We start from the raw sequence: 13,690 nt of genomic DNA, 5'->3' as shown, positions 1-13,690 counted from the left end.
AAATTAGACGTAAGTCTAGTGGAGAAGGCAGCAACTCAGCTTATAATGTTAGAGGCAGGGCTGAAAAGAAAAATGCAAATGCTGGATAGAGAAGCAGGAGCAAGAGCAAAGGAAAAGAAAAGAGTGATGTTACATGCTATCAGTGTGGTCGGAAGGGCCACAAGAAGCCTGATTGCAGGTATTACAAGAAGGAACAAGAGAGAAAGAAGAATGCATGAGACAAAAAGAAGAAAGAGGAAAAGACACATGCATCTGAGGCAGGTAAAGGCAAGGAAAAGGCCAATGTGGCCTCTAGTGTTGTCATAGAGGAGCTCTCAAATGCAGAGGCTGATGTATTATGTGCAGTGGATTATGATGCCCTTGTATGTCACATGCAGGATATGCACATCACCAAGGCTGATGTGATTGATGCACTTTTGTCAGTTGATGATTGTGTCACTCAGACTTGGATTGTAGACTCTGGTGCCTCTTTCCATGTGACTCCATGCTTGGAGTGTTTTGCTACTTTTGATGCAGGCTGTTATGGCAAGGTTTACCTTGGAAATAATCATGCTTGCAGCATTGATGGGATTGGCACCATACACTTGTCTTTGGATAATGGGCAAAAACTTGTGTTGAAAGATGTCAGATATATGCCTGGCATCAAAAAGAGTTTACTATCTATTGGACAGCTTGACTTGCATGGTTACACCACACTGTTTGGTGGTGGTTTGTGGAAATTAAAAAGGGGTTCCATGTTGATTGCTAAAGGAACCAAGAAGGGCACTTTGTATTGTCTGCACTGTAAAGCCTTGAATGGCAAGTTTCTTGCAGTTGCTGAAATTGGTTGTCATTTGGAGTTATGGCATAAGAGATTAGGCCATATGAACCAGAAAGGTCTTGATCTTCTTACCTCTTTGAAGAGGGTTGATGGAAAAGGCTCTAAACTTGATTTTTGTAATGATTGTCAATTTGGAAAGCAAATGAAAATTTCCTTTTACTCTGGTGTCTCCCGTAAGTCAAATGTATTGGACTTAGTGCATTCTGATGTATGTAGCATGCCTTAGAAATCGTTGGGTAGTGCTGCATACTTTGCCTCTTTTATTGATGATTGTTCCAGGAAGATTTGGGTTTATTTGTTGAAAAAGAAAAGTGAAGTGTTTGCTGTTTTTAAAACTTTTCATGCATTTGTGACCACTCAGACAGGTAGAAAGTTGAAATGCTTGAGAACTGATAATGGGGGTGAGTTCACGTCTGATGAATTTAAGTCCTTTTGTGACTTGCATGGGATCAAGAGGGAGCTTACAGCCCCTTACAGCCCTTCTTCAAATGGTTACTGATGAGGGTGAGCCTCTGACATATAAAGAGGCTAAGTCATACAAATTCAGCAATAAGTGGGAGCTAGCTATGCAGGAAGAGATTAAATCTCTATATGCTAATGATACTTGGGATCTTGTGCTGTTGCCCAAAGGAAGAAAGCCTCTTCCAAACAAATGGGTTTACAAAGTAAAGACAGTTGATGAGAAACCCAAGTACAAGGCAAGATTGGTTGCCAAAGAATATGCATAGAAGGAAGGGATTGACTTCTAGGAGGTCTTCTCACCTGTCGTGAAGATGACCACACTACGTGTGCTTTTTGCTCTCACTGCTGTATTGGATTTAGAGTTGTACCAAATGGATGTGAAAACAGCTTTTCCGCATGGTGACATTGATGAGGAGATCTACATGAAACAGCCCGAGGGTTTCGTAGTTCCTGGAAAAGAGCAGTGGGTGTGTAAACTAAAACGCAGCTTATATGGGCTGAAACAAGCACCACGGCAGTGGTACAAAAAGTTTGACACTTTTATGCTCTCTCATGGGTTTACGCGCAGCCATGCAGACCATTGTTTGTATATGAAAAAGGATACAGATGGCAGCCCTATCATACTTGTTTTGTATGTGGATGATATGTTGCTAGCTGGGAAGAGAAAGACTAGCTTGGATGCTCTCAAAGATCAGCTGAAATCAGCTTTTTCCATGAAAGATTTGGGGAATGCAGAGCATATATTGGGCATGAGGATTCGTAGGGATAGAACGCAGAAATTGTTGTTCTTATCTCAAGAAAAGTACATTGAAAAGGTACTGGACAGATTTAACATGGCTAAAGCTAAGCCTCTCGGAGTACCCTTACCTCCATACCTTAAGCTTAGTAAAGCCAACAGCCCAAAAGATGACATGGAAGCCAATGCTATGAAGGGAGTCCCTTATGCATCAACTTGTGGCTCTCTTATGTATGCTATGGTGGCTACTCGTCCAGACATTGCTCATGCAGTGGGAGTTGTCAGCAGGTTTATGTCAAATCCTAGCAAACCACATTGGGAGGCTGTCAAGAGTATTCTTAGATATCTGAAGGGTACACAAAGAAAGTGTATTTGCTATGGGCAGGGTACACTTAATTTGCACGGTTATTGTGATGCAGACATGGCAGGTGACTTAGACACTCGCAGGTCCACTAGCGGGTATGTCTTTACAATTGCTGGAGGGGCCGTCTCTTGGTGCTCCAGGTTGCAGAACATCGTCGCACTGAGTACTACTGAAGCTGAACACATATCAGGTACTGAAGCTTCTAAGGAAGCTATATGGTTGAGCAGACTCGCAGAGGATCTCGACATGTCTATGAGTACTCCAGTGTTGGGATGTGATAGCCAGAGTGCTGTGTATCTGGCTAAAAATGCCATGTATCATTCACGCACAAAGCATATTGATGTGCGATATCACTTTATCAGACAGATTCTGGAGGATGGTCTAATCACATTGACCAAGATCAAAACACAGGACAACCCTGCAGATGTTCTCACTAAAAGTCTAGGCAAGGCTCAGCATGAGCATTGCATACGACTAGTGGGAGTTGGTTAAAGGTTCACTCCGGACCTTTAAGTGGGAGGTTGTTGGGATGTAAAGGTCCTTTATTCACCTCCGTGTATTTTACACGTGTATTATGTTGTACATGTGAATGCACCCTTACGGGCCCTAAGTATAAATACATTTTATTCTTTGTGTACCAACACATTGTTGGTACACCCAAAATCTGTTTGTCACTCTTACTCTCACTCTCACTCACCTGTTCACTTCCTCTGCTGCAAATCTTCACGCTTCCGCTACCCGCGGGCTCCAACATGGATATCATGTACACCCCTAGCAATTGGATCATCAAAGGCTTGTATGTAATGAGTCACCATGAGTACACAAAGCAATCATGTAGGTACAACAATTGCGATGGACATGATAATCAAAATTGGGTGAATCAAAATCATATTTTAACTCTCTTTTGTTGGAGGGTATCAGCCTGTTAAATATCCAATAAGTTGGAACAAAAAAGGAGACTTCATCTATGTAAGGATTTTTCTAGAAATTGGATGTTAGACTAAAGGGACTAGAATGGACTTTCATGCTCAGCCATAGTGAGGGCTATCAGAATGGTTTTGTGCTTCTTAAGGCAAGGAGAATTGAGATGGTTTCATATCAATGGAGTTAATTTCATAGGTAGTCTTTTGAGGTTTTCTTCATGGATAGCATGATTTTCCTTTGAATTTCTGAGCTTATGTGGTCTCTAAGGACACTAGAGGTTAGTGTGTTCAAAGATTTTCATCATAGATGTATTGAATCAAGAACACAGGTCTTTTTACATCAACCTTAGACATGATCCGATGAGCAGTTTACATCACAAAAGGAGGAGTTTATCTTTATTTCTCAAGACATGGGAGGTGACATACTATAACATGTAAATATACCTTGGTCATATTGCGTTTTTTAGTCATAAGGATAATGTTAGTTTTTCATGCTACCGTCATGACATGTTTTTGGGCCGCCGAGTTCGCAATTCAATAGGGGAGGCTGTTGCCATCATCATGTGGAGATTTGACACCACCATGACTAGGCAATTTTGATGGTGGTGAGGCTGGATAAAGCAGCACCATGTTGGGCTGATGTTGATGCCATATGAAGGCTAATATTAGCCATAGCAAGCTTTTTGGAAACAGGCTTGATCATGGTGTTTGCACTGTTGTATATAGGGCAGGATGCCAATGATGTTGTGTCCTTGGCACTAAGGCTGGATATAGCCCATACTTTGGGGGGCGACAAGCCTTTTTTTTAGGTGACAAGGGGGGCAATGCTCTCAAATCTACATAAGGATATGAGTAGATGGAGTTAAGGGGGACATGATAAGGAAGAGGGAGACGAGCTGCCTAGAGAAGGTGCTGTTTGACAGACATGGGAGGTTGATACCCAAGGAGTTGGGATGCTAATAAACTGAAGAAGGAGACACTGCTGTTGCAAGAAGCAAGTAGGTGGAGTAAGACCAATGCAAACGCAGCCAAGTTGGTGAGAAGATGAAGAAGAGGCTGAGTGCATGGTGATTGAGAAGAAGAGTTGCTAATGTTCGAGAGTTCGTGTTTGAAGATTGTGGATTGAAGATCCTACTTGCTAGTAGGAGGTGAGTTTGTTTTGATAACCGAGTTCTAACTGCAGGAGTGGAGTTTTTTAGTTTCCCCGAGTGTGTTTCTCAATGAATTGATGTTTGTGGAAGATCCTTGTGTGGTTTTAATAGAGTTTGCTCTCCTGTGCTTAAGGATCGTAGAAGAAGAGTCATCAATTGAGAGCATCCTGAGTTTCTTCTCTAGAGTGATACCGTGGGCAAAGGTCTTCTGATGGTAAAGGGAAGTCAGCTTCAGCTACACCTCCATTGCAGTCAGCAAGCTACATATATGAAAAAGGACAGAATCCTATAGACTCGTAAAGAGAAAAGAACTAGCTTGAGAATTGAGCCAATTACATAGATCTGCTTGGGGTCCATTGTGGAACCAATGGTGGGATCCTCCATGAGACAAGCAATCGAGGTGGTTGGCAAAATCCCAAAAATCAAAGGTGTGGAGTATTTGCATGACCAAAGGGAGTAGTTCAACCCAAATGTTGCTTATTTGTGAACCTTGGGTAGACGGTTGTTTCTTTATGGATGAAGATTTCAAATATGAAGGGGATATCATGCCTGCAGAAGAGAGTCTCTTTGTTTTTATGGTACCAAATGTTCCATCCATACCTCTAAAGTATCCCTATGGTGTCATGGCCATCAAATTCATGGAAAAATAACTTGTACAAGTAGAGAAAGCACTATATACCATGTGTACTGTGTCTTGGTCATTAAAATTTGATATGCCCTCAATGTCTAGGAGCTACAAGCGGTGCTCTTGGGTTTTGTATTGCTTTGATGTGTATATGACTACTACCATTATTCTCTATCACTACCATTGAGGTGTTTATTCTGTTCGGACACTTTATTGGTTATCCTCTTGATTTAGCATGTGGTCCAATTTTAAGCTTTGTTAGAGATCGTACTGAATAGTCAACAAAATTTCAAAATCCCAACACTTCATTAAGACTATAAGAGTTTATACCAAATTTTAAGCTCACAACAAATGATATACCTCCAGCTGCCTTGTTACGTAGGCACTCAGATTCATACTTCCGCTTCCATTCAGCTGCTTCTTCTAATGCACGGGCCTTGCCTTCGGCAACGGACCTCAACGCCCTTGCAACAGCTGTAAATCAGAATATAATTTTTGTATGTAGAATAAGAATATGCTACACAAACTTAGCAATAAAAATTTCAAACAAACTTCAGCTAGATTCATCAAGAGGCCTACAACATGCTTCCACAGTAAAACAGTAGCATGCATAACCATGAAATACAATTAAAAAGGTGATTGAGCTTAATGACGAGAGGAGATGTCTTCAACACTATTTGAAACAAGCCTCATAATGATCAAAATTGTTTCGACGAATATTAAGATTGCAAATGCATTGTAAGAGCACAATGGGCAGGTCAATTGAAAGAGATTTGTGTGGAAGCAGAGAACAATCCTCAGCCCCAAAGCTCAGTTTACAGCCAAGGGTTAATATCGCATCAATCCTACTGATATAATCATTCATTTTACACATTACTTAAATATGGTTTGCTCAACTCTTTCCCTCTTATGATTGATCGTTCACTCTTTTACATTGCACTTTGGCTTGTGGTCTACACTAGTGGATATGTTCTTTGTAAGAGCAAATAGGCCCTAACCACAACCACTACAATGATCACGTGTCTTCTAATTACAAATCTGAGAAGTATTACAATTTTCATGGGAGGAAGATCAGTTCTTATCTTTTACAAAATTACATGAAGCTCATAGCTGCAAGTGATAGACAGGAAATTTTCTATCCAACTGACTGTCAAAACACGACGTACCAGCAAGACAATAGGGTTTGCAGGGAGGAACACGGAGTGAACTCGGCAAACATGGAGAAGAGAAGAAACTCTAATGAATGGAATGATGAAGTTCCGAATCATGGAGTGAATGTGATACAAGGGAACAAGGGTGCCATAACACAAGGAAGATGATGAAGACAGCCACGAACCACTAACCACAATGTCCTCCTGAAGGGGTGTGAGGGTAGTGGAGAGGCTGGAGAGAAGAGGTGACGGACTGAATGAATCAGCCATGAAGAATGATTGAGAGAGTGGCCTATAAATAGGCACAGTCAGTCTAGGATGGTTTCTTTTTGGGGTTGCAAACCCTAAACACAAAACGCAAAAACGTAAAAACACAAACCATAGGTGAAGGGTGAAGGGTTTCTCAACACCCCCTCTCAAGCCCAAAAAGGAAAACAAGAGAAGAGAGGTGTGGAGATGCAATGCTACATGCTGAAGAATGCTCATGCAGCAGGTGCCACTTGGACAGTGTCCCTCGTGAGGAAATTGTTCACTTGCCCAAGCGCCTTAGTACAAAGATAAAGAAAACATGCAATGCATAGGAGGAATGTCGGACTTTGTGTGGTGCCGAGAACCATAAGGATATGCCCGTACTCGATCTCGGGAGGTGGCTTCATGCTGAACAAGTGACCAAGGCAAGAAGAGAAGAGGAGGAAGAAGATGTAGATGATCCCTAAGATCCAAGATTTCCACCGGAAAGAAAACCTGCAGTAAAGAACAATAGACAGAGTGAACCCGAAACTCAACCTCGGGAGAGAAGCCACTAGCTCCGTGCATCCATGCTGGAAGAAATACGAAGGCCTCGTCACCAAGTCACGGCTGAACCTTTGAGGTCCCGATCTAGGTGGTACTTGAAGATCCTGGGTATCAATAGAAGAGATGACTGGTCGAAGACAGCCACCCCAAGAAAGTAGAGGATGTGTAAAAGCTTTATGGGGGGCCCTGCTGAAGTCGAAGAAGTAGACGCCCCCACTGAGACCAAAGAAATAACATCCCCCTCTGAAGTTGATAGGAAATCCAAAAACTCTTGGATCACGGACTCCGAAATGTCTGATGACGAAGGAAGTGCCGCCGGTCGTGCTAAAGAAGGTATCTAGGGTGCCCAAGAGCTCCCAGAGGTAGCCTCTCGAACCTAAGTAGTTGAGGGTGGGGAAGGGTGGGGCTCAGAATGAGCAAGAGGTGGGCAATAGTCGTTGTCTCTCAATGGAGTAGACTGGGTAGCCAAAGAAGAGGAAGGAGTCGAGCAGCCACTGTCTCTCGAAGGAGCAGACTAACGAGGAGATGGTATCAAACAATCACTGTCTCTCAATGGAGCGGATTGCAGAACCACGGGCCGTGCTAGCCACTATACCCGAAAATAGGTGGGAGAAGACGGTCGCTAGCATTAAGACGATCTCCAGGAAGTTGTAGTGCCAATCGATCCTCCATGTGCTCGAAAGGACTTAGTGCGCATCGGATGCGTCTTATTGCCTTGAGCATAGTACTCTGATAGCCAATGCAAAACGATCTCTGTGGCCCAAAAAGGAGAGGTGGCACAAGGAGTGCCTAGTGGAAGACGCATGTACTCCGAAGGGGTGGGGAGCAAAGGTTGAAGTCGGCAAGCATCGGTGGTGTGGCCGGTGATGCCACAGTAGGAGCGCCCAGTAGTCTGGTCATGAATAGAGTAGAGACTGATGGAAGAGAGCGATCTGATGGATGTCTATGAATGAATCTGTAGAATAAAGAGAGTCTATGCCCTCTTTATAGACATTGGAAGTCTTGGATGGCACCCCAAAATGTGGGCACCTAGCCCTTTTGGGGATGTAAGTGTGAAACCAAAAGAAATTAAGGAAAATAAATGAACTTAATGAATGGGTTCCTCAACACTGCACACGTCTTGAAACAATCACCAACGGAGAGCAACCATGTGAGTCTCAACATCCATGACAATCCCTCCATCCATGCTCCTTGGGATATAGACATGGCTCTAGGAGAGCTCTCTCTCTCTCTCTCTCTCTCTCTCTCTCTCTCTCTCTCTCTCTCTCTCTCTCTCTCTAACTTATAACATCTTCCTACTTACAGCTTCAATAACACCTTCCAACTTATGACTCTGTAAGTTCTTGCATATTGATAAATTTAAGTTTTCAGTGTCAAACTTTGAATCTTATTAACTAGGATATCACATAATCCTTACCTTCCCTTGATATGGCATTTCCGTTCCCATTTCACCCCCTTTGACATTTCTGGTTCCCATTCTCATCCCCATTCCCGTTCTTGTTCCCGGTCCAAAGTTTCCCTCAGCTATAGTGTGATCGACTTTGCATGCCATACCAATCTCTCCCATAGCCTCCATCTCATCATCCCTAATGCATAAACAGGCAATCATGTATGTAGAGCTAATATTCACTTGTGCCCTAAGATCAAAGAAGATCAATGTATGCTGATCTCTTACCTTCCCCCATGCTCTACAAAGTTTTGTGGCGTCATCATTGGGCTGATCACTAAGCACATCAAGAACCAAACCAGTTGAGGTTTTGGACTTTTTCCCCTTTAGATCACCCTTATTGTCAGTCTTTTCAGCTTGCTGCCTACTTATGCTAAGCCCAAGATTAGGGTTTGCATTCCCCCCCATGCTCTATATTCAGATTGTGAAGCATTATCATCACTTGAATCCATTTCACTAGAGTATGATAACAAGCTTGCTGAATTGCACCCAACTGATCACAAATTCAGCAATGCGCAACTACTTTGGCTTGCATTCAGGTGCCACAGGCCCTCTATTAGAGCTGGACATTCCCTGGACAGGCAGCAGGTACAGCAAGTACAACAGGCGGCGATTGGTGCAGCAGGAGTGCCACGTGGCAGCTGCCATGTGTCAAACGAGGGCAAGCTGCAGGTCAGACAACTGGTCGGCCAGTTTTGTTGACCAGTCGGCAGCCGACCTGTTATTTCTGGCTATTTTTGCTAGCCTATTTATTGGCCTCGCTTTTCGTAGTCTCAGTCAGTTGTGCTCCCAATTTTCAGGCTGCACACCATGGAGACTGCCCTTGGGGTTCCCAGAGAATGAGATCTTGGAGGTGGAGACATACGCAGACATTCTCTCTACACTCATGTATATTTCTGCATCCTTATACAGCATTCTTCACTGCAGATTTTCAGTGTTTCACTACCTCTCTCTCTCTCTTCTCTCTCTGTTCATTCTTTGTCTATTGGGAATAAAGGCTCACCATGCCTTTTACAATGTTTGGGTGTGAACACACCCTTACACTCTTGTACTAAATATATTATCTAAACCTAAAAAGTGGTACACTCGTCATTGTACCAAATACCCATTTTGTCGTGCTTACTCTCCTACTGCTCACTCTTTTCTGCTTCTCCCTGCACTCAATTTACACTCTCAATCCTAGCTTGCTCAGTCTTGATCCTAGAAGTGCTATCAAATTGGTATCAGAGCAGGTGACTGGCGCGAGAAGATAGGCGAGCAGCTGACACTTTGACAAGCGGCGTACAAAGCCTCTACAAGCAAACCCTCAAGGAAGTGGATGCCCAAAACTGTGCCCCGTGGTGAGCAAGCTATCAAGGTGCTTGCCGTATCTACGGGCAAGCTCCACGTTATCACAGACCTGCAGCAATCCGGATAACTAGGCTCGACAAGCCACAGGTTCGAGGTAGTCAGGGTGACTCTGGCGGGCTCCACATTGCAAGCAACACGCTCCACGCTAGCGGATGACAAGTCGCAGGCCTATTGGCAAGCAGCAAGACAGACCAAGAGACACCAGGCAACAAATTCGATAGGCCTTGGTCAACGTCAGGTCAAGCTCGTACTTTTTTTCAATCTTCCATAATTTCTACCCTTTTTTGTCTTCCCTTTGCCGTGCATTCACACGCACAAGCACAACGAGAAATTTCACCCAAGAAAACTGGGCCTTTTCTTCGATTTGGGGACTTCAGCGCAGAACAAGACAATCCAACTCAAAAATTGTGCATTTGCCCGAGAAATTTTGGGGCTTTTCACATTTTAGTGGAATTTCTTCAATTTCACTAAAATTTGTGCACTCTGAACCCAAGAACATTGGGGATTTTGCAAAATCCCTTCAATTTGTGCAACAAATGTTTGGTATGTGCACTTGGGTACATGTATTGATGCAGTCTAGATGGATTACCCTTTAAAAATTCGGGCATTTCGATCAAAATTGTCAAATTTATGCCAGGGAATGCTTTTGGAGTAGAAATTGCAGTAAAATTTTGGGAATTTCACATGTAATTGGTGCCTTGGTCTCTAAATGTGTTAGTAATTGCTTGAGGAGTGCAGCATCAGACAACTTTAATTCTGAAAATCTATTTGCAAATCTAAAATCTCTGCAATCTTGGAATTTTCATTGCTGGTTGGTACTTGCAATGTACTGTGGTTACTTGTGTAACATTTGGGTTTGCCTTTGGTGACTGCTTAGTTAATTTGGTACTGCAAATTATGGATGGAAACAGTGACAACAACAATCTTTTGCACATCAAGAAGCTTGAGGGTGCACATAATTTTGCAATATGGTAAAAATAGACCTACAATGTCTCAGTGCAGAAGAAACATGTGAAGCCCATCAAAACAAAGGGAATAAAACCAGCAGACATGGAACAAGATGAGTGGGATGACTTGGATGAGCTTGCTCGCTCTACCATTGAGCTCTCAATGTTAGAGAACTTGCTCTTTAACATTGAGAAGCTGAATTCAGCATATGCAATGTGGCAAAGGCTTGAAAAATATACTCAAAAAAGTGCAACCAACAAGGTTTATTGCCTGAAAAAATTAATGGACTTTCACATGAAGAAGGTACACCCATGTCTGTACATTTGAATGAGTTCAACTCAATTTCCAAACAGCTGATTGCTTTGGATTTCCATATTGATGATGAGTTCAAGGCTACTTTCTTGCTATGCACTTTGCCTAAAAGTTGGGATACTTTCAGGACAACTTTGAGTAACTCGAATGCTCAGATATTATTTTCTGATGTGGAGAGTTCTTTGCTGATGGAAGAACTCAATAAGCAAAATAACTCAACAAAGAAGTTTTCTAATGCATTGCATACTAGAGGTAGATTTCAGCAAAAGAACAATTCTGAAAATAGAGCACACAACAAATCTCGTGGCAAAAATGTGAAGTATCATCATTGTGGCAAAAAAGGGCACTACAAACATGACTGTTTTCAATTGAAGGAAGAGAAAGGCAAAAACAAAAACACTAAAGACAACAAGGCTGAGAAAAAGGACAGCCAGCCTGCAAAGAAGAGCAATGTGAAAATAAAAGAGGTTAATGTAGTCACTCATGAGAATGACAGTGATGGTGATGTACTTGCTTCTTCTTTGAGTGCAAATGCATTAATTGTGCAGATTCTGAGGATGATATGCACACTTGGATACTTCATTCACGTGCATCTTTTCATGTCACGACTCACACCACATCATGAGTGGTTTTCTAACTACAATGGTGGTGTACGTGATGTTGTCCACTTGGGGGATAACTATGCATGTAAAATTGCAGGCACTTACAATGTGAAACTGGAAATTCAGCATGGCTCCGTGTTTGCTTTGCATAATGTGAGACATGTACCTCAACTCAAGAAGAGCTTGATAAGCATAGGGCAAATAGATGATGAAGGCTATCACACCACCTTTGGGGATAGCAAACGCAAAATTTGTAAGGACTCTCACATTGTTGCCAAGGGCTCCAAAAGTGATACTTTGTATCCTTTGCATGTATCTAGTGTGCATGACCATGTAGTCGCCATAACTGAGCAGCCAAGTGTTTCTTTGTGGCATAACCGGTTAGGACACATGAGTCAAATTGGAATGAAAGTGTTTCCTCGCTTGGGTTACTTGCCGTCTTTGAGGTATGCTGATTTTGAACAGTGTGATCATTGTATTTATGGTAAACATGCTCAAACGTCACATAAAAAATCTCTCCAAAGTCTTCACCCTTAGAGTTGGTACATTTAGATGTATATCAAATGCCACGATTATCTCTAGGGGGGAATAAGTATTTCATTACCTTTGTTGATGATGCCACACGCAAAGTATGGGTTTACTGAAATCCATCACAAAGACGAGGCCTTGGACAAATTTAAAAAATTCTTGACACTTGCTGAAAATCAGACCAGCAAGACATTACAGTGCCTTCGCTCTAACAATGGTGGGGAATATATGTCCAAAGCCTTTCAGGGCTTTTGTGACAGCAAAGGGATTAAAAGGAAACTCACTGCTCCTCATAATCCACCCCAAAATGGTGTTGCAGAGTGTATGAACAGGACCATTCAAGACAAGGTCCGTACAATGTTGTCACATGTTGTTTTACCTCATGGATTTTGGGCAAAGGCTATTATGACAGCCGTACACTTGATTAATCGATCACCAAACAAGACTTGGGCCCCGGGGGGGGAACAGGGGGACGGGACGGGGTATCCCTCAAGAAGCGTGGTTGGGCAAGCCACCTTTGTATACTCACTTGAGAGTGTTTGGCTACGAGGCATTTGTGCACATTCACAAGGAAGAACGCAGCAAACTTGAGCCAAAGTCCTGTAAATGTATTTTCCTAAGATATGGTGATGACAGTGAGATGGAGTATCGATTATGGGATCCGGAGAAAAGAAAAGTAATACGCAGCAATGATGTTATCTTCTGAGAAGATCGCATGCACAAATAGCCCGAAAAGACAGAGGAGGTCAAAAGGGTTGTATTCCAGAAGGATGTACCAGTAGAACACCAAAGAATGCCCGTTAGACAGCAGCAAATACATGCTATAAATGTTCCTGAAAATGCAGGGAATGATGCTGAAAATGATCAGCAAGATCTTGACCATGATATATCACAAATTCAGTAAGAACATGTGCCTTTGGAACAACCAGAAGCAGCTATACAGCACACTGAACCTGCAGAACAGTAAGTTGTTAAAGCAGATTTGCACGCTGAATAGCCAGCAAATCTTGGCATTTGGGTCCATAGGTCGACCAAAGTACAAGCCAAACAGGTTCGTTCTTGGTGTTGACTATGTGGCTGATTATGTCATGTTGACAAATTGTGGTGAGCCGTCATGCTTCCAGGAAGCAATGGACAGAAAAGATAGTAAGAAACAGCATTGCTAGTAAGAAACAGCATAAAGCAATGCTGTCAAAGATGGAATCTCTCATAAAAAATGGCACTTGGGATTTGGTGCATTTGCCCAAAGGGCAAAAAGTGATTACATGCAAATGGGTTTACAAAATGAAAGTTACTTCTAGTTCTCTGCCAAAGTACAAGGCACACCTGGTTGCTAAAGGATACAAGCAAGAACATGGAATTGATTTTAATGAAATATTTTCTCCTGTCGTCAAAATGACTACTTTGCGAACCATCTTGGGCTTGGTTGCATCTGAACACATGGAACCCATACAGATGGATGTAAAAACCACTTTC

At 42.5% G+C, this 13,690-nt stretch overlaps 1 protein-coding gene across 1 annotated transcript in view; it reads right to left on the bottom strand.

The window, feature by feature from the left end:
- Positions 1-13,690, bottom strand: part of NADK1 (NAD kinase 1) — a 63,413-nt gene that overhangs the window by 28,005 nt on the left and 21,718 nt on the right. Inside the window, exon 3 of the mRNA XM_087670894.1 lies at positions 5,442-5,555. Within this exon, the coding sequence (XP_087527020.1) occupies positions 5,442-5,555 (114 nt within the window). The remainder of the gene's footprint in view (positions 1-5,441; positions 5,556-13,690) is intronic.

The sequence above is a fragment of the Lygodium microphyllum genome, chromosome 28 (genome assembly GCF_053477565.2).
Source record: "Lygodium microphyllum isolate KBCC chromosome 28, Lygodium_microphyllum_v1.1.10, whole genome shotgun sequence".
In the NCBI taxonomy this organism is placed as follows: Eukaryota; Viridiplantae; Streptophyta; class Polypodiopsida; order Schizaeales; family Lygodiaceae; genus Lygodium; species Lygodium microphyllum.
Note: the sequence above shows the minus strand (reverse complement) of the source record. Positions and strands in the feature narration are given on the sequence as shown.